This window comes from Microtus ochrogaster, chromosome 8, assembly GCF_000317375.1.
Source record: "Microtus ochrogaster isolate Prairie Vole_2 chromosome 8, MicOch1.0, whole genome shotgun sequence".
NCBI lineage: Eukaryota > Metazoa > Chordata > Mammalia > Rodentia > Cricetidae > Microtus > Microtus ochrogaster.
This window is the reverse complement of record NC_022015.1, coordinates 73,112,989-73,139,388: the sequence shown is the minus strand read 5'-3', so window position 1 is coordinate 73,139,388 and position 26,400 is coordinate 73,112,989. Positions and strand designations below refer to the sequence as shown.

At 42.7% G+C, this 26,400-nt stretch overlaps 1 protein-coding gene across 6 annotated transcripts in view; it reads right to left on the bottom strand.

The window, feature by feature from the left end:
- The window catches only part of Btrc (beta-transducin repeat containing E3 ubiquitin protein ligase), a 185,688-nt gene that overhangs the window by 4,186 nt on the left and 155,102 nt on the right, over positions 1 to 26,400 (bottom strand). For all 6 annotated transcript variants that reach the window (XM_026781184.1, XM_005352359.2, XM_005352360.3 and 3 more), the window contains 10 exons: positions 20,058 to 20,289; positions 17,459 to 17,645; positions 12,559 to 12,655; positions 11,792 to 11,929; positions 11,226 to 11,344; positions 7,932 to 8,181; positions 6,877 to 6,995; positions 5,080 to 5,190; positions 4,492 to 4,570; positions 1,564 to 1,756 (listed from right to left, as the gene is read on the bottom strand). In XM_026781184.1, the coding sequence (XP_026636985.1) occupies positions 1,595 to 1,756; positions 4,492 to 4,570; positions 5,080 to 5,190; positions 6,877 to 6,995; positions 7,932 to 8,181; positions 11,226 to 11,344; positions 11,792 to 11,929; positions 12,559 to 12,655; positions 17,459 to 17,645; positions 20,058 to 20,289 (1,494 nt within the window). In that variant the 3' untranslated portion in view covers positions 1,564 to 1,594. The remainder of the gene's footprint in view (positions 1 to 1,563; positions 1,757 to 4,491; positions 4,571 to 5,079; positions 5,191 to 6,876; positions 6,996 to 7,931; positions 8,182 to 11,225; positions 11,345 to 11,791; positions 11,930 to 12,558; positions 12,656 to 17,458; positions 17,646 to 20,057; positions 20,290 to 26,400) is intronic.

Below are 26,400 nucleotides of genomic sequence, written 5' to 3'. Positions count from 1 at the left end.
CCCAGGGCTGCTCCCTGCTCACAAAGTGCTTCTGTCCCAGTCTCCTTGGGGACTTACACAGAGGACAGGGTTAGCTCTGTGCAGAGAGACTCTGACATCCTGAGATTAAGAGGGAACAATGGCGGGATGGTGCATGCTTTCCCCTGCTCCTTGCAACAACAGAGCAGGCAGGGACGGCTCTGTGGGCTCTGCCTGACGGTCCTGGAGCACAGTGCTATCTCTCTAAGAAGTATGTATGGCAGAAAGCTGGCTGGGGTATGGAGATACTAAAAGTGCTCCTGGTCTCTTCAAGGACAGATGTGTAGGTGGAGGCTGGAAATGTGGCCCGGAGATTAAGGCAGGGGTGACACTGGAGATACAGATTTGCTAGTCATCTATGTTGAAGTGAGAACTAAAGTCATGGGAAAGGGTAAGACTGTCCAAGAAGAGACCTTAGATAAGTCACAAAAGACAGAACCAGACTCTCAGGGGATGTCTGCTTCATCAGTGTGAGGAGAGAGATGTAAGCAAAGTGAGGGAGAACAGGAACAGCGAGGGTTAGGTGCACATTTCCACGGTTAAACACTTAACACGAGGCAGGCCAGGTACTCAATACCCAGGAGCCCCCACCCAATAACAAAACACTATTACATTGGAAAACACTGAACATTGGTGAAAGGGCAGACAAGGCACATTGTAACCATGGTTATCTCCATGCAGACCTATGAGGCAAATTCTGTACTCATTTCACTCATCAGGATATGACAGTCTGTGAATTTACACGCCCACAAGCACACAGCCAGTGTGACTTAGCCGAAGAATGATGAACCAACTATGCTCCCTCCAACAGCAGAGATGTGAGGGGAGTCCCCAGAGACATACTTCTTCCCTCAGGAAGACTGACGGGTGCAGGAGTGCAGTGAGAGGCATGTCTGCTGTAAACAGCCAAGGCGAGTGTGACACACAGAAGGGCACAGAGGCAACACTCCCCAAGCTGGCGCTCTTCCTAGGACTCAATAACCCCACACATCCGACCCAGTGATGGCACCGGAAGCCAACTGTGGATGTGCTCATAGACAATACCCGGGCATTTTAGGTTTTGCCCTGCCTTAGAGATTTGGGAAGGATACCAAATTCATGTTACTGCTGGAAACGAACAAACCAACCAACCACGGAAAATCTCCTGTGGATGGAGTAGAGACTGGAGACAAAAAAGGCGGAAATGTGCAATGTCAGACATTTCCGGTCACGTGTCGGATGAGCTGCTAGACTGGAAGGCCTCCCTGATCTAAGACCTTTACAATGACAGGCTTTTGGGCCATTGATTTTCCAACTGGTTCAAATGTCATTGTACTTTCATAAAAACTGTACTGAAGGAACCACTGGCACTCCTACACAAGAATTCTGGAATCCTCTAGAACTGGAACTTGCTAGCTTCTACCATGGAAGTCCCTGCTTCAGTCCATGCCTCCTGCTGTCTAGGGCTTGGTGAGACAAGAAACTGAGAGGGAGAAACTCCCAGGAGCTAGCAGCACCTTACAGCCAACATTCCACCTCCTACAGGTGTACAAGCTCTTTTCATACCCGGGCAAGTGTGAGGTCAGTGTTGGGTTATTTATCTGGAGATGTAGGTGTATGTCCGAGAAGGGGAGCGGGGTGGTTCAGCATGAGCAGCCGGATCATTTAGGAAGTCCCAGATGAGGATTGTGTCATCATGCGAACTACTGACAATCTGGAATTCATCAAACTGGAGTCGGAAAACTCTTCCAGAATGCTCCTAAGGAAGCAGAAACAAAAGTATGATTTTGACCCCAAATCAAAAGCATCATGTCTAAAGGAGCTTACAAAGGCTATGGTGTGCTCAGTCATTTTTTCAAACACAGACAGGAAGCAGTTTCACTAACGTTGGGATGGAATACTCAAATACCTGGCAATAACTGGTCTTGGGAACACAGTAAACAAGCAGTATTACGTAGGCAAAATGGCAAAGAAGATACTGGCTTGTCACTATCAACTGGGGTTAGGCAAGAGGAGAGGAGAGTACTCTTGGTACCTCTCTGGCCTATCATCTCCTGCAAGCTCCTCTGACCTCAGATGTCAAGGGGTGGACAGCAGGTGTTGGTAAATTGTGTGCCAACTAAACTTCTTGAGGCTGGAGACATGGCTCAACAGTTAAGAATGCTGGTTGCTCTTCCAAAGGACCCAGGTTCAATTCCCAACACCCACATGGAACTAACAATTATCTATAATTACAATTCTAGAGGGATTTGACACCCTCTGGTCTCTGAGGGCATTGTACTGCACAGATACACATGCAGGCAAAACATCCATGGACATAAAATAAAAACATAAACCATTTACAGATTTTCATGATGCACCAAGTCCAACCATGACCAATTTGAAGCTATCCACATTCAGTCAACAACTTGCAAAATTCTAATGGCTGGCTTTCATGAGGCCAGGAGCCTAGTCCAGTGCATCAGGGTAGTGAGCACTGCCTACATCAGGAATGGCTACTCTTCCTGGAAAGTGCTTTCGACATTGTTACTAGTCAGTCTCACCTGCACTCCTGTGCTATTACTGATTTTTACTTATTCTTAAATTTCATATAACACACACACACACACACACACACACACACACACACACACACACACATTTATTTATTTGTGCCCAGCTTATTTTAGTCAACATTCTTTGTTGGTTGGTTTGACTCTCAAGACAGGTTTCTCTGTGTAACTGACCTGGCTGGCCTTGAACTCACAGAGATCTGCTTGCCTCTGCTTCCCAGTGTTGGAGTTAAAGGTGTGTACCATCAACGTCCGGTTATGTTCTTTTTTTTAAATACCTATTTTTCTTTTTTTTTAAAAAATGATTCATTTATTTTTATTTTACATGTATTGGTGTTTTGCTTGCATATGTCTGTGTGAGGTGTCAGCTCCTGGAACTGGAGCTACAGACAGTTGTGAGTTGCCATGTGGGTGCTGGGAATTGAACCTAGGTCCTTTGGAAGAGCTGTCAGTGCTCTTAGTCGCTGAGCCATTTCTCCAGCCCCCAAGCTGAATACTCTTATGTTGTTACTATTATTTGTTTTGTTTTGGTAAACAAGTCTTGCTATATAGTCCTAGCCTGTCTTGAATTCAAGATCCTTCTTCTTTAGGTCTGAGTTCTGGTTATAAGCACTCACCACCATTTCCTATTTGTAAAGTTCGATTTTTCTTTTTAAAGACAGGATCTCTATATATAGTCAGGTCAGAAACTCACAATCTTCTTGCCTCATCTATCTATCTATCTATCTATCTATCTATCTATCTATCTATCTATCTATCTATCTATCTATCCATTTATTTAATTTTTTTGAGACAGGGTTTCTCTATGTAGCCCTGGAAGTCCTGGAACTCACTATGTAGACCAGGCTGGTCTCAAACTCACAGAGATCCGCCTGCCTTTGCCTCCCGAGTGCTGGGATTAAAGGTGTGCACCACCACTCCTCTTGCCTCACCTTTAAGGCCTGTGATTACAGACAAGTGCACAGAGTACCCACCTGAAGACATGTATGAAGAGAGCAGGCGAAGCTCATGTGATACTCAAAGAATGCATCCAATCTTAGGTTTTTGGATCTAAGGGACAGGGTCTCAATCTGTAGTTCAGGCCTTTCAGGAACACATGGCAATTCTCCTGTCTCAGCCTCTAAATGCTGAGCTACATGTGTATGCCACCATACACAATTTAAGAAAGTGCTTTAAACCCAAGAAAGGCAAAGGTTTCCTTCTTTTACTCTGGATCCACACACAAATCTAGCTAAAGTAACATTTGTCAGTCTGAGCCTGTGGCTTATAATGTGACAAAAAACTTCATGCTGTGGTGGACACAGGCCTGTGGTCCCAGTACTAGGGAAATGGGAGCGAAGGAGCACGATTCAGTCCAGCCAGGGCCACATGAGGCCCCGCTACAAAGCATTTGAAGGTGTCATTTCTCCTCCTAACTCACTTCTCTCGCCAAGTGTCAAGATGCTCAAGCATGGGGTGGACAGGGGCTAACGGTGCTAGGACTGGAGGTGCTGGAGGCACTGCCTAGTGAATGAGATACAGAACTAAGGAGCTGACCAGGGGCCCAGTGAGTCCCAGAATACTTTTTTTTTTCAAGTACAGGTGTTCAGGTCCTTAGATTCTGGACAGGTTCCAATTTGTGTAATTATATTCTCTCTCCCTCAGTACCGCCTGCTGCTTCTGATGGATACAGAATTCTTATTCACTTCCTGCACTACATGTGGGAGAGGTACCATGCAGCTGTTAAGCAGCTGCCACAGTCCTCTCCATATACAGTCTCTAAAGCACTTTTGGATGAAAGGCACTATATAAACATATTTTATTGTCATGTATCGGTTGCTTTTCCACTTTGTAGGTTTTGTGAGAATCTAACTATAAAATCCAGATCTATATTCTACAGCACATTAACATTTAATTTCTTCCCCTACCTGCTCTTCAGCCCCTTTAACAATAAGGCTCTTACCACAAGCGTCCGTAGACAAAGAGTCCCTGCAGGAGCGCGGGGGTCCAAAGCAGCCATAAGATCCCATACTTTAATTTTTCTGGATCAAAAGGGGGACAAAAGTTAAAAGCAAACGTACGGGAACACAAGGAAGAACAGAACAAAACCAGGGCAATAAGAATGGGTAGCAAATGTAGCTCCCAGGAATCGGAGGACGCCTGGGTCTGGGTCTGGGCTCTCACACCCTCTCTTAGAACATCCACTCTACATGTCTGGCCTGCGAAGCTGGATTTGTCTAGTTCTTCGCTTTATACGGCAAACCAGACAAATACAGAATCTAATAGCCAAAATAATGATCAATACAAATATAATTAATGACTAGAAAGAATGTTTTAGGAAGCAGTAAGCAAGAGAGAGAGAGGTGAATACCAATTAAACAATGGTATATTTTAACTTTAGAGCCATAAACTGGGAAGGACAAAAACAGACTCTGGGGAAGGGAGGTGTTAGGGATTGAGCCCAGCCCTGCACATGCTAAGCACATGCTCTGCTACTAAGCTACAGCCTGAGCTCTTAACATTTGTCTTGTCACATTGTTAGTGAACTCACCCATCATAGGCCCCGCTCACTATCCTTTTGTTATCAAATCGAATGCAGCGCACCAGCTCCTCGTGGCCTTCTAACACGCGCAGGCACGCACCGCACTCTATGTCCCACAATCTGAAAGGAAAACCGAGTCAAGTAACTACATGGCTTCATTTCTAAGTCTTGAATATTACAATATATTTCACACATCCATTGAGCATTCCAGAGGGGGCTGAAAAAATGCTGAGCAGTTAGGAGCTCTGGTTCCCAGCACCTACAGGTGGTTCATCACCTTCCACAGCCCTAGTCCCAGAGGACCCAGCACTCTTCTGACCAACTTGGGTGTGAGTCACACATGGGTGTGAATACTATTCACAGGCAACACAGTCAGACACATAAAATAAAAATGTCACTCATAAAAAAGCATATTACTTTCAATATAACATTTTCTATCTGTCATATAATTTGGGCAGAAAAAGTGTGATTTAAGTCCAAATGCTGTAAATATTTTCAAAATGCAATGCTTTACGCAATTCTGAAACCAGGTTCTCCCAACGGGAATTCAACGTGCAGTCCCTAGAAAGGGAGAGTAATTCTTCCAGAAGTCACCCCTAAGAGTGAGAAACACTGTCACTGAGACCCCACTCTCACAAAGTCGCTTCCTCTCTGCTGAAGGACACTGCCTCAGTGCTGTGCAGGGCAATCACCAGCAACAGAGGAGCAAAGCCAGACCTCGAGAAGTCGGCGGCAATAGTTATAATGCTTTCAGCCCAATTCCATTGATTTCCAGGAGTGGCAGGTTTGATATGCATCAGGCCTAGCTCTTTCTTCCCTCAGGCACTGAAGGAAAGAAGATGACAGATAAAATTTCCAAATTATTACCACCTCTCTGTCATTCATCTTTGTAAGGACAAAAATACAAACAGTACAGATTTGTAGAACCTTCAAATTTACAGTCAGCTCTCTGGCCAACTATTGTACTGAAGTGAAAAGTCATGATTTCCAGCAAAGAAACAATCTTTTTTTCCCTCCTTTTTCTTTATGTTTTCAACAACAGAGACATGGAGAAATGGCCTTTATTTATTAGCATTTTTCAGCTACAGAAAAAAAAAAATTTTTTTAGTTTTTTTTTTTTTTTTTTGGTTTTTCAAGACAGGGTTTCTCTGTGGCTTTGGAGCCTGTCCTGGAACTTGCTCTGTAGACCAGACTGGCCTCGAACTCAAAGAGTTCTGCCTGCCTCTGTCTTCCAAGTGCTGGGATTAAAGGCGTGCATCATCACCGCCCGGCCCTACAGGAAAGAAATTTAAAAGAAGGGCCCTTAACCTTCATTAGCTGTCTTAAGTTTCTTATTTAAGCAGTTCCCCTGAAATAGGTCTATTTGGTGAAGGAAACACACCAACAAAAAGCTTTTCTGTGCTGTCTCTCTGGGAGGGCACGCTTTAGACCTGTAAGAAACTACACAAAGGAAACATATTTGATTGGACCTAGAGGAGAGGAGAGGTGTGTGTGTGTGGAGAACTGGGAGGAGTGAATGGATATATGAAAATAGAACAAAAAAAATCAAAATCAAAACCAAACTAAACCAAGTTAGGTGGTGGTGTTCCACATCTATAATCCCGGCACTCAGGAAGCAGGACAGGTGGACTCTGTGAACTAGAGGCCAGTTCTGGGACAGCCAGACTACACAGAGAAACCGTCTCGAAACCCAGACAACAACAACAAACCACAACAGACAGACAGTTAAAGACCATGAGATCTGTGCACAAATGGTGACTGGAAGGGTGATGGGCTCCATTCTGGGAAAGGGCACCTGCTGCTCACCTGATGGTGTTGTCAGATGAGCCACTCACCACCAGCCTGTCTCTGTACTGCAAACAGGCGATTCCTCGTTTGTGTCCATTTAGGGTCCTTACAAATTCACAAGTACTTGTGTTCCATACCTGAGAGAGAAAAATGACAACTGAGCAGTTGATCGGTACACATCTGCCAGTAAAAATGGAGTACTGGGTAAGGAGAAAACAGAAGTGAGTCATCAGAGAATGCCAATGTCTCAAAGAACAGCGATGTAAAGCAGAGTCGAGTTTAGTTCGTGGTAACAGGGGACTAACGTGAAGCTGGCTGCTTCTTATGTCTTCCTTGTACAGAACTCCTTTCCACCCGATTTTTCAGAGATATATTTATTATTTTTATGTGCATGTGTGTCTACTTGGGTTTGTATGTACCACGTGTGTGCAGGAGCCCACACACGCCTGAAGAGGGTGTCAGGGCCCCGGGAACTGCAGTTCCAGGTGGTTTTAAGCCACTATTTGCATGCTGACCATTAAACCTGAGTCCTTTGTGAAAGCAGGCAGTCCTCTGTCTTAACACACCTCTTCAGCTCCTCCAACTCTCTCTCTGAGACAGGTCTTGAAACACGAAGTTTCCTGCTTTGGAGAACGGCTGGCCAGCGAGCACCAGGGATCTACCATCTTTGCCCTCATGCCCATCACTGAGATCACAAACTTAGGCTGCCACATCTGGCATTTACATGGCTGATAGGAATCTGAGCTCAGTCCTTAATGCTTGTGCAACAAGGACTTCATCAGCCCGGCCATTTTCTCAGCTCCAGTATGTTTATTTTCTTGATCTTAAACTTACACCTGCTCTTCTCACACTTGTAATAACTGTTACTATCTTTCTAAGCTGGGTCTTGGGCATACCAGTCAAGCTACCACTAAGTTACATCTCCAGCCCATTACTGTTATTTATAGAAATAAAAATTGAATTAAACATTACATTATTCTACCATAATGCTTATGTATACAGTTGTCTTCGATCACACTTTTACACCAACTCCTTATTACACCTTGTGAACACACTGAAAAGTGGCCCATTACCTTTATGGTTCTATCCCCAGATGCGGAAACGATGTACTTGTCATCAAAGTCTACAACATTGACTGCAGCTCGGTGTCCCACCAGCACCCTCCTTAGGGTGATGTCAGTTGGGGAGGCCATATCCCATACAGCAATGGAACGATCTTTGGAGCATGTTACCATCATGCCATTATTGAAGCGCAAGTGCAGAACTGCCTCACAATGGTGAATCAATGTGTTTAGCATCTCACCTGCATTTACGTCCCACACTCTGAAAAGGATAACGGAGAACAGATGGTACTTAGGCTTCAGTGCAGTGCCTTTTCTTGACTATGGAGCTTACCATCAATGCCTGTTCTCTCAAACACCCACTTTCTTTTTGAAATAGGATTTCTCTGTAGTTCTGGCTGTCCTGAAACTTACTCTGTAGACCAGGCTGGCCTTGAATTCAAAGATCCACCTGCCTCCTAAGAAGAGACTAAGAGACCATAATGCTTGGCTCACCCCACCTTTTTTTTTTTTTTTTTTTTTTTGGTTTTTTGAGACAGGGTGTTTCTCTGTAACTTTGGAGCCTGTCCTGGAACTAGCTCTTGTAGACCAGGCTGGCCTCGAACTCACAAAGATCCGCCTGTCTCTGCCTCCCGAGTGCTGGGACCAAAGGCGTGCGCCACCACCGCCCGGCCCACCCCCACTTTTTAAAAAATTTATTTATTATGTATATAGTGTTCTGCCAATAGGAGGCACCACATCTCATTACAGATGGTTGTGAGCCCCATGTGGTTTCTGAGAATTGAAATCAGAACCTCTGGAAGAGCAGCCAGTGCTCTTAACCTCTGAGCCATCTCTCCAGCCCCTCACCCCCCACTTATATGGCAACTGTTGTGCTCTTCCGTTGTAGCCCCAAGGCAGGGTATGAATGAACCATGAGGAAGCAGTGTAGACAAAGAGAAAAGGCAGGAAGTAGGTGTTTCCTGGGTAAAACCTTAAGATGGGAAATCTGGCCAAGCTATAGTGCTCAAGGATAAGGAAGTAGTCATTATCACTGGATAATCTGTCACAGATTTTCGGATTACTATCCTAATATTATTCTATTAAGAACACACATGTAAACCAGGAAAAAGAATAGCAATAGGGAGAACCAAGAGTGGGTCTGTGCCTGTGTTACCACCCAAGCCCACATGGATGCCTGTGGTTGGGGCTGCCACCTGAAGCCATGTTAATGTTTGTGGGCATGGGAAAGCTGGCCCTGCCCCTTGCTGCTGTGCCAAGTTGGCATCATGGAAGAGCTAGCTCCATCCTGCTCTGGCCACCACATGCTCTCCTCAGCTGATGGCTTCTGGCAGATGCAGGTGGAGAAAGACCCATTCTCCCTGGACAGTTGGCCACTAGGTATTTGACTATGCTCCACTAAATATGTGGACAACGCAAAATGGAATTTTGGGGGTGGGGGTCATGGGAAGACAGGGATGTTGCAGGAGGCTGCTTGTTCGTTTCCAGGCTGCCCGGACTCCCAAAATAATCACACAGAAACTGTATTAATTAAATCATTGCTTGGCCCATTAGCTCTAGCTTCTTAGAGGCTAACTCTTACATATTAATTTAACCTATTTTTATTAATCTGTGTATTGCCATGTAGCCGTGGCTTACTGGGTAAAGTTCTGGCATCTGTCTCTGGCAGGGCTACATGGCTTCTATTCATTTCACAGCCTTCTTCCTCCCAGCATTCAATTTAGTTTTCCCCGCCTACCTCTATCTGCCCTGTTCTGCTATTGGCTCAAAGCAGTTTCTTTATTTACCAATTGTATTCACAGCATACAGAGGGGAATTCCACATCACAGGGAGGTAAGCATGATTGGGGCATATGATGTGAGATTCCCAAATAATCAACAAAAATGATTAAAAAAAAAAAGAGGGCTGGAGAGGTGGCTTAGAGGTTAAAAGCACTGTCTGCTCTTCCAGAGCTCTTGAGTTCAATTCCCAGCAACCACATGGTGGCTCACAACCATCTGTAATGAGTACTGATGCCATCTTCTGGGCTGCAGGTGTACATGCAGGCAGAACACTGTGTATGTAATAAATAAATCTTTAAAAAAAAAAAAAAAGAATCGCAGTAGGACCTGTGCCAGTGACTGCCCACAGAAACCATGGCCACGATGTTTTCCCACAGACTTAGTAATGTAGACTTGAGTTTGACTTCCCTGAATGTTAAGTTTTCCACCTGGGTTAAGGGTCAGAATTATGTACGTATATTCTAAGTTCAAGGTTCCATTTTTGTGCTTTTCAGGGCAAGAGGTCAACAAGAGTCCTCCCTCCTACTCCAAGTACTTTTTTCATAGTAGTGGGGACCCTTGGATAGCTTGAGAACAGTGTCATGATGGAAATACTTTGACTACTCAATTTTTGCACATCGATTTTGGTTTTTAAAACATTTTATTGCTGCCCTTTTCAGTTGAGCCCTCCTTTTGGAAAGCCATGTTGTTCTGCAGTGTTGCTAAGAGGTAAGCCCGGGGTTCAGTCCCAACATTGCCAAAACTAGCAAACAAAACATCATCTCTCCCCTATGCTCCAGCCCCTGTAAGGCACTCCACAGTATGGATAAAGTTAGTTGCCAACAACTGCAAGGAGCGCCTGCTATGCCTAGCAGTCAAAGGAGCAGCCTTTCCTACTTGCAGGGAATAACTTTAGAGAATTAACAATGTAGTTAACTGCCTTTTATTCTAGCTTTTGAAAAGTTACTTTTGATGTATCATGTTTGCTAAATTCTTTAGCTTCAGGTGAAATTCCTAGCAGGTTTTCAGCAGCGAGGCTGGTACCCTGAACTCAAGCTACACTGGACCCCAGCAGCATAATGGCTGTGTCATCAAATCACCAGTGCCTCTGGAAATAGAGAACCCCTCCCTGAGTGGAACCTGCAATTAAACACTGTGGGGACGGCAGGGGAGGGGCTGGCAAGGAACGAGCCCTGCTTACCTGTACACACTTGAAGGGCTCATGCATGCCTGCACTGCAGTTACAATCTCCCTTCCTGCACTCCCGTGAGGTGCTTTCCCATAAAGAGTGGGAAAGTTCCTATGCCAGGTGCTTCTCTAAATTAAAACCTGTGTGTAGCTTTTTAAACATGCCAAAGTAGAAATCTACCCAATGGTTCCAAAATCAAGGGTCTGGCTCTAGAGTGACAAGTGACCAACCAGAAGCTAACTCTAAGACCTGACACCTTTACAAAGACATACATATTTATTCATATTAAATAAAAACTTTTAAAGACAAGGGAATTACTGTGACAGAAAGAGTGTTTCAGAGCCTGAGATTTCCTACCTGACAGTGGAATCCGATGATCCAGTTATGATCACTCTCTCATCATACTGGAGACACAGGACGGAGCCTGTGTGGCCTGTGAGGATTCGCTTGCATTCCAATGTGTTTTTATCCCAGATCTAGGAGGGCAAAGGATCACTGTCACAATGGGGTGCTGTGGAGACTTGCTGCTCTGTACATGTAGGACCCCCAATGGCAAGGCAGAGGGGGTGAGACTGCATTCTTTCCTCCAGGTAGAGCCGACACCTGGATGTGCTGACTTCAGTCTAATGCTAACTTTATCCTTTCATTAAAGTGGAAGAGTAGCCTATAATTAGGAAGGCCAAAATAACAACAGCTTCCATCAGCGCACTTCTAGAAGGGAGTTCAACCCTGGAACTATCCATTTGTATGATTCTCTGGGGAGAAGCAGACACTTGCCCTTTAAGGAAATTGGTTTTGGTACTAGAACCAATCTAAAGTTCTCACTTCCTAGCAACAACACTTAGGACTTACGCTTTAGGTTGCTTTATGAACACAGTCACCCTTGCTCCCACAGCTATGCTCCTCAGCTGAAGAGACCTCACCTTGATCGTGTTGTCTCGAAGGCCGCTTACTATTTTCTGATCATCATATTGTAAACAGTAAACTCCTTTGCTTGTTTCACTGCGGCAGTGGATTCTCTGTAAACTATGTCGTCCACATCTCCAGTTTGATTCTATTGTCTGAAAAGGAGAATTTGAAGAAACAGTTAATTAGGACAGAACTCAAACCAATGGCTCTATGGCAGCGGGTCTCAACATGTGGGGTGTGACTCACACTACCATTTCACGGGGGTTGCCTAAGACCACTGGAAAACACGAGTATTTACACTACAATTCATAACAATAGCAAAATTACAGTTGGGAAATAACAATGAGAATAATTTTGTGTTTGGGGGTCACACAGCATAAGAAACTGTTTTAAAGGGCGAGAGCCACAGCTCTGAGGGATACACACGTAGAAAAGCTATGTAAAGTTGCATGCTCAGTGCTCCTCTTAGATGTGCAGCATCAATGCCTACTGATAACTTTTCAAGGAAGCTCGTCAGCTTACGAGCTCCAGGTCTCCCTGGTGTTTAGGAAGGTGGTAATCCCCTCGTGTACTCTCATCTGTCGGTAAACAGAGGTTTTAAAGCTACACAAAAATCGACTGGGAGTCTTCTGTACTTTACCAACCTGATTCATTGGGAAAAGACACTGATTTTTAACCCATACCGAACATCTTAATGGGTTTCCTGTAATAATACTTGTAAGCTAAACATACTAATGATCCCCAGCACTCAGCATACATCCAGAAATACATCAATTCTTACCTCAATATCTTGTATAATTTTAGGATAAAGTGCTCTATAAAAGGAGTTGGGAGGAGCATTCTCATCAGGAGGTTTGTTTTTGAATAGGTACTGTCCCCTAAAAAACAAATATTTACCAATGAAGATCATAAATCCATTTAGAGGAAGCTTTGTAGTTCTTCAAAGTGTTTCAGTTACTATTCCACATAATAGTCATTGACTAGCCGGCAAGGGATGATGGTAAGGCGATTTTAGGAGTCCCGTGTCAAAAGTGTTAACCTCCTGGTATCTAAGGAGCCTGATTAACATTAATTCCAGTACAGAACATCAGAGCACCAACCCCTTTGGGATGCTGATAAATGTATACTCAGATAAACGTATACCCATCTACTGGTTGATTAGGCTTCTGTATATTTAGTGATTTTATCATTTGATAATAATGGTAATTCCTCTGGTTAATAATCATAACTATTACTTTTCTTCCTTGGCTCTGGGGCTGGAGCCCCGAGCTGTGTGCACATTGCTAGGTAAGTCATTTGCTGCTCTACCACAGGCCCCTGAGCCAGTTTGTGACAGTGTCAGAGGAAGCCTAGCATGCCGGGTAAAAGCTATGTCTCTGCTATGGAGCTCGAGCCTCTAGCGATTTATCACACGGGGTAGGTATGCTAGCTCAGTCACTGGGCTATCCTGACCACGTGGCAGTCCTCAGTTCATAGAACAAAGGGACTGCATGAGTGCCCAGCAGCAGGTAGGAAAGAGGTGAGGAGACATGCTCAGCATGCCATGCTATCATGTGTGAGGTAGGAGGCTAGCTTTCACAGATGTGTTTCTGTGTGCACACGCAGACGTAGTTTCTGATTTCCTTGACTCCACAAGCAGCATTTGCTAGTATCTCTTTCCTTTTAACAGTGTATCTCCAAACACTCACATCGCAAGTTAGAGTGCTCCCTACCCCCTTACCCCCCAAAAAAGGTAAACGGCAATCACTTCCTGCTGGGCAAAAAATTTAATTCCTCATCCTGAAGTTAAGAACCCACCAAACACGGTGTGTAAGCTAGTAAAGCCCACTATGGGTGTGCTAACTGCTGTTCTCACTGGCACCGTGCCTTGCAAAGTGGAAATAGGCAGGAATGCCTCTGAGTGTAATCTTGGCACCAGAGAAATCATGTTTTCTCTGGGCCAGTCATCCACTTGTGCCTCTATAGCACCATTACAATATAATTAATTGTTTCATGTCTTCAGGAGAGCTTCTCCCCTGCCCTCTCCCTATTAAGACACCTTGAAAATTAGTTGAGGAAATTTCCTATCAGGAAGGCAGCTGGGTCTGCTGTCTATCTTAATATAGAAAAGAAAATCTGCAATGGAGAAGTGAAAAGAACAGTTTTTTTTTTTTTTTAAAGAAGGACTATGAAATCTGATACACCAACATAAAGGGTGAGTAAGCTACTTTGAGAAATAATTCTGGTTTAGTGGTATCCTTCTCTGAACAGTTTGGTTATGTAAACACTTGGATGCAGCTGAGATTTTAACTGATGTTTTTCAGTGCCCACCATTCCTGAGATTCTTGTCTTCCTTTGAGTCTTTGTCGTTCCTATAAGGTATTGCAAGATTTTCTTCACATTCAATGTATTTTCTCTACATTTTTAGAAAATTGGATTCAAATGAATCTCTAATCTCGTTTTCTATCCCACTGTCTTTACCATGCCTTTACAAACGTATATTAATTTCTCCAATCAAAGATGCTACAAAGAAGTGGCTAGATATTGAGAACTGGCTTCCAGTCTATATCTATTTTAAGTCAAAATCTTTTAAGGTGTATGTTCTTTGACAACAGGGACCACTTCTATGCAAATTGTCTGGTACCTGTGAGAATGTGAATGCATGATAAATGTGAAATATTAAATTTAGAATGTTATCATAAAATGTGATCTCCTGATTAAGAAAATGGACTTTTCCCCAGTGGTCCTTTATCATACTTTTAAGAGTTACCATTACTGAGCAGAGAGCATTACTTAGTGTTATTTAAGAGAGAAAACTGCAAAGTTCATGTCCTAGGGGCAAACTGTCAAATCTATCTAGGTATGAAATATAACAGCAAAGTGGAAGTTAAATCTTGGTGATTCAATCATTCTAGGAAGAACATATTTATTTGTATACTTTTGAAAAGAAATTGGAGGCCCTTTCAAAGACACTTGTATGGGGAAAGGAACAACATGAAAAGGCTTTAACACAGAGGGCTTGGTAAGAATAACTTCAAAAATGGATAATGAGCTGGGCTTTAATCCTAGCACTCAGGAGGCAGAGGCAAGAGGGTCTTTGTGAGTTTGAGGTCAGCCTGGTCTACAGAGTGAGTTCCAGGACAGCCAGGGCTATAAAGAAATATCTTAAAAAAAGGAAAGAATGGGAGGGAGGAAATGAGAAATTGTTCATAAATTATTTCTTCTGAAGAAGGGAGAATTTGGCATATTCTTGTAATCCCGGCACTCAGAAGGCTGAGGCCTCAACACCACGACCACCAAACACAAAGACAATAAACAGAAAGGGAGACATCGTAACTGTCACCCAAAGACACTGAACAGATAGTCACAGATCACACAAGTATTTGTGTTTGCCACTTCATGGGACTATAACAAGTTATATCAAATTCTATCAGTGTGATCAAAGACAAGGGAATCTGTCATGAAGCTGAACAACCTGAAAAGACTGTGGGGGCGGGGGAGGTTCTGAGGTTGAAGAGAGGGAAACAGTGGCTCTATCTGCATGAAGACATCGCTCTTCAAGGACCCCTTTAAAAGGCAAAAAAGTGGACTGGGGGGGCGCTGGAGAGATGGCTCAGTGGTTAAGAGCATTGCCTGCTCTTCCAAAGGTCCTGAGTTCAATTCCCGGCAACCACATGGTGGCTTACAACCATCTGTAATGGGGTCTGATGCCCTCTTCTGGCCTGCAGACAGACTGTTGTATACATAATAAATAAATAAATATTTAAAAAAAAAGTGGACTGGGATTTAACTTATTGGTAGAATACTTGCCTAACATGTATAAAATCCTCAGTTTGATTCCAGGTACCACAAAAACTATTTAATAAAAAAATAAAGGCTAAAATCCTATCTTTTCATTGATGGTTTTTGTCTTTATAACCAACATAAAAGACCCCACTGTTTAGGATTAGCCCTAAACAGAAGTCTGCTTTTGTGTTTGCATTTATACATCTCAGAAGCCCCACTCCTTGTTCTCCCTGCCTTCAAAACACGCTACTGTTTACGAGGAAGGCTACTGTCATTTACAGCATAGATGGAAACAAGTGTATTTTAATGGCGCATGAAATCTTTTTAGCTAAGAAGTGAGTTTTTAAAACTGTTATTTAAGGCCTGAATCTGGAAGAGAGTTTCTTTGCTTTCCTGAGGGATAAAGAAATCTTCTCAGACATCCTAAAATTCCCACAAGTAAGCAACTGTGTGCTCCATTTCTAAAGCTGATGGACTCTGAATGCTAACTATCAGAGTATAAAGTCAGTAAGTAAAGGCAATCTCTACTTTTCTACATTGTAAGGAAGGATAGGAAAAACACCTGAGAGGAAAACAAGAGGAAAAAAGCCCCAATAAGTTCTGGTTTATAGTCATATCACAAGAAGATTGATAGCATTTGGATCCCTGACCTGGGATTTAAGAGTAAAGGTTTTTAAGTTTTCCTAATAGCTCAAATGACAGAAACTTCAGAAACTCTTGTCGTACCACTCAGAGGTCAACATATTCATGAGCCCATGGATTCCAAGAATACAAAAGCAAGAGAGTCCAGTGTAATTTTATGAAAATTCTACGGAAAGTTGATCTGTGATTATTTATCAGTCTCTTTCCTGCCTCAACTTCCTTCCTCGCTGGGATTACAGGTATGGACCACCAAAAAAAGATTTGTTTTTTGTTTGTAGTGCTGAGGACTGAACCCAAAGCCTTGTATATACAATGTGGGAACCTGCAGCCCTTGACCGGTTTTAAACTTGTTTGACACAGGGTTGTGCTACAGAGTTAGGGGTCCCACACTTGCCAGCCTCCTTCCTTCTACTACCACACCTGTCTTTCCTTTACTAATCCTAACTATTGGAGGTTGTATATGACTATAGGCAAAAAGACCCCCCTCCCAAGTTAATTTCAAAGACAATCATGGGACACACATGTCTATTATCATTTTTAAATCAAATATACTTAATAACTTACTTAATGATTTATTCAGACCTGACAGTCTTATAGTGACATTCTAGGGATACACTCTGAGGCAAAACTCTAAGAAGGAAAATATCTTCAAGAAGTTTTAATGAAATAGTGCCACAGAGAACACCACCACTGGTGAAGGCTGCTGACTACGTGAGGCCTTAGGGAAGTCACAATTAAACACACAAATCTAAAGAAATATACAAGTTTTAAGAAGAAACAATGATTTATACTAAATTCTATTTTTTTCTTCCTGGTAGCTATAGTTTTATTTTACTTGGGCATAAAAATTAATTTTTGATTATAAAGGTAACGAGACACTGGAAGTGGGGACTAAATAGAGGAAGCCTACTGAGGGAGAATAATTCTGTTTTCCCCAGAAGAGGAAGAAGCAGGCGTGGATACTTTCTATCTGATCAAAGCTATCCCATCTGCCTTAACAACTGCCCCTTGGCCTTTCCGCGGAGTCCCAATTTCCGTCCAGAGAGCAGAATGCTTCATTTAATCAGGAGGTGGTCAGTTTTCTTTTGCAAAGCAGTATTAACAAATATGTCATTTAATGATGGTCAGAGAAAAACTGTTGAGTACACAAACAGCAATTCTCTCATATTTTTAGCTATAAATCGGCATAATAGCTATTAATGATGCGAAGTGGCCTCACTGACTTCCAAAACTCCGAGTGGGAACGCTTTGGTAGGAGGAAGGTAAAGGCTCACCACCCTCTGCGCTCTGCCAGGCCTCTCCACAGAGAGTCTGTCCTGACCATTCTCTCGATGAGCTTCTTCCACAGCATGCCGTCTGACGTCACGCGGTACCACTCCTTGCACACAAGCTCAGCAGCACACAGTGATTTGGCGTCCAAGTATGACAGAATGTTCTCAGCAATATGGTCCAGACCCCGTGCTTTGGTGGGGAGGGGGAAGGAAGCACAGAAAAAGAACAGAGGGGGTGCTGAGCAATTTTTCACAGAAAGCCCTTTAAAAGAACAGTACATGCTGTGTGAGGAAGGCATGCCACAGTCCCTAGTGTGGGCCAGTTTCCTTCTCAAGTAGAGACTTGGGTAAAATGAGTGTCAATAATTTTTCCATAAGGTTACAGAAATGAACAGTATTTTCCATCTTCTGTTAGATAAGGAAGTTAAAGCTAACAACCAGCAAAACCCCCAAGACATTAAAAATAAAAAGGAGTCCAGAAAACTGTTCACATCTATCTATATGGATTTCAACACTAGGGGATGTTCTACGAATGGCATCTCAAACTCTGTGATTCAGACCCCCCGAAATCTTGATATTAGGTCCATTCCTCATTCTGCTTCTATTACCACTGCAGTTCCAAAGCTATCCAATGAAAGAAATGCCTTATATGTACTGGGGAGAGGCGGCACACCGGGCTGTGCTGGGGTAGGGAATGAGGGAAGCAGACACGGCCACGGGAACATCCTGAGAGGACACACAGGGATATTAAAGTTCGAAGATGAGCTACACTGCATGTGAAAAAAAAACCCAACTATTTTATTGCTATAAAACCTAAGTGACAGTTGACCAAAAATGAAAAAAAAAATCTTACCAATAGATAACGTGGGTAGCATTTGGAAGAAATCATGGCAAACTGACTGGTGGAAAACAGTGTGCTCCCCAATTAAAGCTTTCTACCACCCAAATATGTATCAGAGTCTCAGCGGAAAGGAGCCTGTCAAACAGGACGACCACCCAATAACACTTCCTGTCATCACTGTTCTATGCTCACAGGTCAGACAAAAACATTCAAAATTATTAATCTTTGAGGTTTTCTGAAGGCTCAAAAGGTGGGAAGGAGTCATACAGTCTGTCTTCTGCAGGCATGAACTGAGAAGGACTGACTGCATGCATGCATGTTTCCCCTGAATCATATGGAGACACACTTGGATGCCATTAGCAACAATCCAAATACGCTTATTAAACATTATTCTAATTATAAAAACTGTATGGATATCCGTCACGTCTCCAGCAGACTTGGGGAGAAAGCTTTAGATGGATCTTGTTTGCCGGCATCACATGCTCATATTTAAGCATAAGCAGATGGAGGCATCCATCACCTAATTCTTATTAAAGGAATATGACTATAAGCCAATTAAAGATAGAATAAATAGTTTTTCATACAAAATACAATGATGATACGTTTCCCGAATCTTTATATTCAAAGTTTCTACAACATCACAAGTTTCCAAAAGGCGTTCTTACATTTTTAATGGCTGCCATCAAATTGCTCCTGATCTTTTACAATGTACCAGAGTAATAAGTCGTTGAAAGTAATTTCACCTAACACTCCAAACAAAACCATTACATTAATGGATTATAGGCAATTTTTGAAGTAGCTTGGTTTACTAAATGCAGCCAGATGGTGTAGGTTTAGAAATTTAAATGGCTGTTAAGCACTGGACATGATTTAATACCGGATAGCCTGGTCAGCAGATACACACTAGGGATCAGTATTAGGCATAATACACTAGTCCAATCGACTGCAGTTCAATTCTTAGTGTCTAAGCTTCAGACAGTAGCATGTCTCAACGTGGGAAGAACACAGAAGTAAGTACACTAGGATTTTTTTTTTTTTTTACAAAGAAAACGGTTTGCCTATGGCTAGAAAAAAATCCAGATGTTATAAGGGGGCAAACATCTATTTTATTTAGCAAAGGACAGAGATACAATTTGTTTTATAGTGGCTATATGTAATATAAAAATAAGCATTTCTTTAATTTTAAAAGGTAATTTGGAACTGTATATAGATTAAACCAACAATTAAAAACGGCTGAACAGAAGGACACAAAATAAAGTAAAATGGAATTTAATTTTTGTATTTTGGGTTTTCTTTTTTATTTTTCTTTCTTTTTTCTGAGACAGGATTTCTCTATGTAGTCCTGGCTGTCCTGAAACTCGCTCTATAGACCAGGCTGGCCTGAGACTCACAGAGAATCACCTGCCTCTGCCTCCCAAGTGCTACCATGCCCAGTGTTTTTTCTTGTATTAGATGAAGAAGGTATAATTAGTGACTTGGCATGTAACTATAAACACAAATAAAATTTTAAAAAGAGAAATGTAGCCAGGAGTGTTAAAAGACTTGAAATCCCAGAACGTTCAACGCTGAGGCAGAAGAACTGCAGTGAGTTTGAAGTATATTTTGGCTACACAGTGAATCTGAGGCTAGCGTGGGGTTATGGAGTGAAACCCTTTCTCTCTTCCTCTCTCTCAAAGAGGGAGGTGGGGTAAGGCTGGAAGATCCAGTTCCATTACTACTGTAGCAAATTAACTAAGACTTTACAAGGAAGCACACACATACCTGGCAGAGCAGTTATGAAATCCCTCTGCAGCATAGGTTTTAGGTAGGAGTTGATGTGCCCATGCTGGTAATGACACATTTGGGATATAAGGTGCTCTACAAATTCCACTTGATCAGACTCTGACCACTGCTCAAAATACTTGACACACAGTTCCTTTTCCTTCTCATAGCTTGCTGACAGCTTCCGCTGCTTGGGCACAATCATACTGGAAGTGCCATTGGCAAGTTTTGTCTATAGAAAGGAAGGGAGTAAAAGAAACATGTAACAGTAAGCATTGAAAATTTTCTAGTCTGGTATGCTAATTTGTATCTTTACAAGTGACTTATTCTTGTTGGATTTACAGTAATTGATATTTGTGAACAATAATTATGTGGAAAGCCTTACAAATACCAGAGTAAGGTGGAATATCAGGCATATTGCAGGAAGGCCAATATTCATTTCTAAAAGCTCACATACATTCTTAAGCTACCGCAGTTCACAGATGGAACTGAAAGTCAGAAGTACATAATTATTACCAGCAAGCAAAAAAGTTAATTTGCTTTTTCTTGTATGTAGCAGTTGCTGGACATTTAGATAATTACTTCTTCACACTTACTTTTTAATAGTCAAATAAGAAATCTTCCATGCAAAGAAAGACCAATGAATACTTACAGTTCTCATAGTATCTTTGCAAATAAAGCCTAATAATTCATATGTTAAAGTTAACATTTTCTTTCTAAAAATCCCATCTTCATGGTTATCAAAAAAAAATCAATGCTATATATATATATATTTTTTGGAGACAGGGTTTCTCTGTAGCTTTGGGACCTGTCCTGGAACTAGCTCTTGTAGACCAGGCTGGTCTTGAACTCACAGAGATCGGCCTGCCTCTGCCTCCCGAGTGCTGGGATTAAAGGTGTGGGCCAACACCGCCTGGCATTAAATGCTATCATTTTAATAACTAAGTCATTTATTAAATATGTACTGAGTATCTACAATGAATCTAACAGTGTTCTGGATGCTAGGAATACAATAATGAACAAAACCAGCAGAGAATCATCAGGAACGAATATTCTAGAGTAAGAGGCACATATCACTTATGATGTAAGTAATGCTGCCAAGAAAAGCAGAATAAAATAATTTCTGGATTAATGGAGAAATGGCTTAGTAGTTAAAAAGGTACTTGCCATCATGGCTGATGACCTGATTTGATCCCTGGAACCCACATGATGGAGGGAGTGGACCAACAAGCTGTCTTGACCTCCAAACATACTCTGTGGAATGTCTGTGCATGTGCACACTTATAAATAAATGCAAAAATAAAATTGTAAAAAAGAGCAGGAAGGGGGAGTATGTTATCATGGCAGTCAAATTTCTCTGATTGCTCCATGAAGATTCCCATCACAGGGCATGCATGTGCTGCAGATAGATTTCTTTTTTTTTTTAAATATTTATTTATTTATTATGGACACACTATTCTGTTTGCATATATGTCTGTAGGCCAGAAGAGGACACCAGACCTCATGACAGATGGTTGTGAGCCACCATGTGGTTGCTGGGAATCGAACTCGGGTCCTTTGGAAGAGCACACAATGCTCTTAACCACTGAGCCATCTCTCCAGCCCTGCAGATAGATTTCTATGTGTTTGAGACCATACTGTCTACATAGTGATGAGTTCTAGGCCAGTCAGGTTCACACTTTCAAGACAGGGTTTTTCTGTAGCTTTGGAGCCTATCCTGGAACTCACTTTGTAGACCAGGCTGGCCTCGACCTCACAGAGATCTGCCTGTCTCTGCCTCCTGAGTGCTGGGATTAAAGGCGTGCGCCACCACTGCTCGGCTCAGACCTGGTCTTAAAAAAGAATTATACACATACCTTCCCTTAGATCAAACACTATTATAGGTGCTGTTATGCCTAAAATAAGAACACAATCACTGAACTTAAAAGAGATTAATTACTAAATGGAAAACACTCAGGAATCTCAGGCAGGATTGCAAGTTCAAGGTCAGCTCGTGTTACTTAACAAGCCTCAAGTTGGCCACATAAAAATTATACATTTTTTTCCCAATAAATACTACCTAATTACACGAGGTCTTTCTGCCCCAGAAGGTGGACAGGTATGGAGAATGTGCTCAGACACAAAGTGCTAAGAACAGCCTCCACTGACAAGCAGTGAGGAAACCATGACTCTAGCTTTACTGTGACAGCAAGGACTGGCCTGTCACTGGGAATAAGGTGTGAGGATTTCCCCAGGAGCTTCTAGGTAGGAACTTCGTCAACACAATGATTTCAGTCTTGAACAGAGAATACAACCATGCTGAATCAGACTTCCCAGCTAGGAGCTAACAGAAAGGTGCGTCGGAACTTGCCAAGTCCATGCTGTTATGCAGCAACTTAAAAAAAAATGTAATTACTTAACTCTACCTGGTCACAGAAAGCTTTCGTGACGGGGCGAGAGTTGAACTTAACATCCTGTTACATGGAGAAAGAGCAACCTAGGTGGTGGAAATTTTGAGAGCACAGGGTCTGGGATCGTTGGGGAAGCAGTCTGATCACTGACTTCCACATGTGTTCTTACCAACTCCACCTTCTCTCTTACATGAAGGTGGCTCTTCCCACCAACTGAGTCTCTGATAACAGGGTGTGGAGTCACTATCCAAGGCGCTAGCCCTGGGAACTTCCACTCACTCCTTAGAGCCTGAGCCACCATGCTTCGACAGAAATGGAGGATGAAAGAGCACAGGGGCAAGTACTCAGAGGTATGAGGGTGACACACACACACAAGGATCCTGACTGGGTGAAGCATGACCTAGGAGGTTGATGTGCAAGTCTCCTCTGTGTGCTGTGATTACCATTAATGAATAAAGAATCTGCCTTGGCCTGTTGATAGGGCAGAACTTAGGTAGGTGGGGAAGATGGAACAGAATGTTGGGAGAAAGAAGGGCGGAGTCAGAGACACCATGGACCTGTCACCCAGAGATAGACCTGCTGAAACTTTGCTGGTAGGCCATGACCTTGTGGTGATACACAGATTAATGGAGATGGGTTAAATTAAATATGTAAGAGTTATCCAATAAGAAGCTAGAGCTAATGAGTCAAGCAGTGATTTAATTAATACAGTTTCTATGTGATTATTTTGGGTGTAAGCTAGCTAGGCAGCTGGGAAGAACAAGCGGCACCCTCCCTCCAACAGGAGGTAAAGAATGGACAACAGAAGGCCAACTTAGAAGCTACTTTAATGATTCATGGAAGAGAAAACATCTTTAGACTACAGTGTTGGCTGTAGAAGTGGAGAGAAAGAATTAATATGCATTGTATTTTGAGGGCAGAGCACTAACCCTGGATGTGGACAGGAGAAAACGAGATGAGGCTCACACCCAAGTCTGAAGCTGCAGAATAGTGGGAAAAGATTCAGAAATCAACAGAAACAGCTACTCCCAAAAAAGTGGTTTTTATATAGGATGATACAAATGAGCACAACTGAATACCTTTCAAAGAAATTTGATGGACAATAGACGTATTTGCCTGAGGTGACCCTAATGAGGAATGGAGACCCATGTTGCTATAGAATCCATCATGTTTATAGATGCCGAATGTGGCATAACACTGCCCCACCCTTCAACACTCTACTTCCGCCATTAAGGCAGGGGCCTGTCTTATCTTCTCAAACTTTTCACAAATGGAACCTGGCCAGCTGCTATTAGTGGATTTTCAGGAATGGCATGAAAGAGCTGGCAGCTATGAGCAGCAAGCCTGGTGTGCAGTGCTGGGGTTTTCTAGCATAGATGCCATTGTTCCCACACAGAAGTAGAAACAATGAAGAACAACCTGCTGGGGACTGACCATGGGGAGTTCAGGCTACTTTCCATGTAGGCTGTTTGCAACTCAGCAAAGGGAAACTCACCAAAAAAAGGGTAAGATTTAGAGTGCTAGCAGACAGGTGGGCTTACAAGTTTAACCAAAAAGTCACTTCTCATCTCAATAACCAAAGCCCACCATATCATTAACTTTGTCATAAAAGGTAGAAATGGCACAGGGAGGTAGCCCAGAGCACTTGGGGCACAGTGCTTTCTCTGTATGGACAAGGTCCTGTGGCCCAAGAGACTAGAAGTTTATGGTCATCTCATTTGCATAGCAATTTTGAGGCCAACCTGGACTACATGAGATTCTATCTTAAAAAACAAATCAACAAACCAAACAAAACACAGCTAGAGCTGTCCTACCGCCACACTTTTGAAAATACAGTTTCCTTTCTTAGTTTACTTTTAGAAAATACACAAAAGTTCTTTTTTAGTTTAGTTTTAGCAAGGTTAACATGAAGGGCACAGAACAGTGACTGTCATAGACGTCAGCAGACAGACAAGAGGAGATGAGCACAAGCATCACCAGCTCCACGTGTCCCATTTTAGCCACTGTTTTCATCTCACTGTTGGGACAGGGTCTTATTATGAAGCCCAGGCTAGTTTCAAATCTGTGGCATGGCTTCTGCTTCAGCCTCCAGACTTAGGATTATAGGTATGCCACTATACCCAGCTAAAATACATTTTTGGAAATACTTTACTTATGTAACTTATCACAGCATAAAAAGAAATTTAAAAAAATGAGAAAGTCCCACACATTTAGGAAAAAAACTGATTTAATAAAAAAATATTTAATACCCATAAACTAAAAACCTTACTGAGGGAATATTCATTTACTTACTTGTTTGCTTGCTTATTAAACAGGGTTTTACTATGCAGCCCTGGCTATCTTGAAATTCACTATGAAGACGAGGCTGTCCTCTAACTTACAGGGATCTGCCTGCTCCTGCCTCCTGAGTGCTGGGATTAAAGGGAGTGCACCAGTATGCCGGACTCAATATTGTTTATTCTTTTTAGATTGATCTATAGGGTGAATATATATCAATCAAAACCTCAGCAGGCAAATGATAAAGATTCTACTAATTTGTATAGAGATGCAAAGGGCCCTAAATTTAAAGATGGAGGACTCAAGACTGCAGAATTTTATTCTACTTCTTATTACCCACAACCTGTGTGTGTGTGCATGCACAGGTGTGAGTGTGGAGGACATTTTCAAGAGTTGATTCTCTCCTTCCACTGTAGGTTCTGATGATCAAACTCAGGTTACTGAGTTTGTAAAGCAAGTGATTTTACCAAGTGAATCATCTTCTGGTTCGAGACTTCTGAATTTTAGAACACATGCAATAGTAACCAAAATAGTGTGGCTCTGACATGAGGGGAAAATGTGCACCAATCAACCAAAAGAAATTCATATGCAGACGATTCTTCTCCCTTTCTTCCTTCACCTGATATCACTGTGTAGCTCACATTGACCTTGTACTCATGATGCTCCCGTCTTAGCCTCTCCAATGCTAGGATTATAAGTGTGTATCCAATACTGGCCAGAATGCTACAATAATCCTGTGGGGGAAAGGATAACTTTTTTTTTAAAGTTCCCTACCCCACCATGGGGGTGGGGGAAGAGAATATGGGGAGAGATGGTTGGAATCTGGAGGACATTTGGGAGTGCAATGTGGAAACCTAGCATAGTGGAAACTCCCTGGAATCTATGAGGGTGGCCCTAGTGGGGACTCCTAGTAGAGGATATGGAGCCTGAACTGGCCACCTTCTGTAACCAGGCAAGGCTTCCAGTGGTGGGGCTGGGACCCCAACCCAGCCACAAAACTTTCCACCTACAATCCCTGCCTGTAAGATGTGCTGGGGCAATGGTGGAGCACAGCTTGTGGGAATAGCCACCCAATGACTGGTGTACTTTGAGACCCACACCACAAGAGGAAGCCTATGCACAACACTGCTTGGATGACCAGGACCCAGAGGCTGGACAGCCCAGAGACCTAGGGTAAAACCCAACAAAACTGGCAAAATTAAAAAAAAAATCAATGAAATGATGATTCCTAAAGATATTCTGTTACACTCACAGTTGTCATCAGAGAGGCTGCAGATGGGAGCGGATATAGAGAGGTGGAGAGAGCGAGCTCAGGGAACCCCACGGGAGAGGGGGAAGAACTCTGGAAGCCAGAGGGGTTGAGGATTCCCTTTGTCTCTCCCTCCACCTCCACCTGAATCAACTAAGTAGGGCTCATGGGGGCTCACAGACTGAAGCAGCAATCTTGGAACCTGCATAGATCAGTGCTAGGTCCTTTGAATAATCATATGTTATGATTGTTGGCTTGGTGTTTTTGAGGAACTCCTGACAATGGGAGTGGGGATGTCTTTGACTCTTTTGCCTTCTTTTGGGACCCTTCTTCTACTGGGTTGCCTCACCTAGCCTTGATGGGAAGGTGTGTGCCTGGTTTTATTATACCTTTTTGTACCATATTCTGTTGACATCCCTGGGAGGCC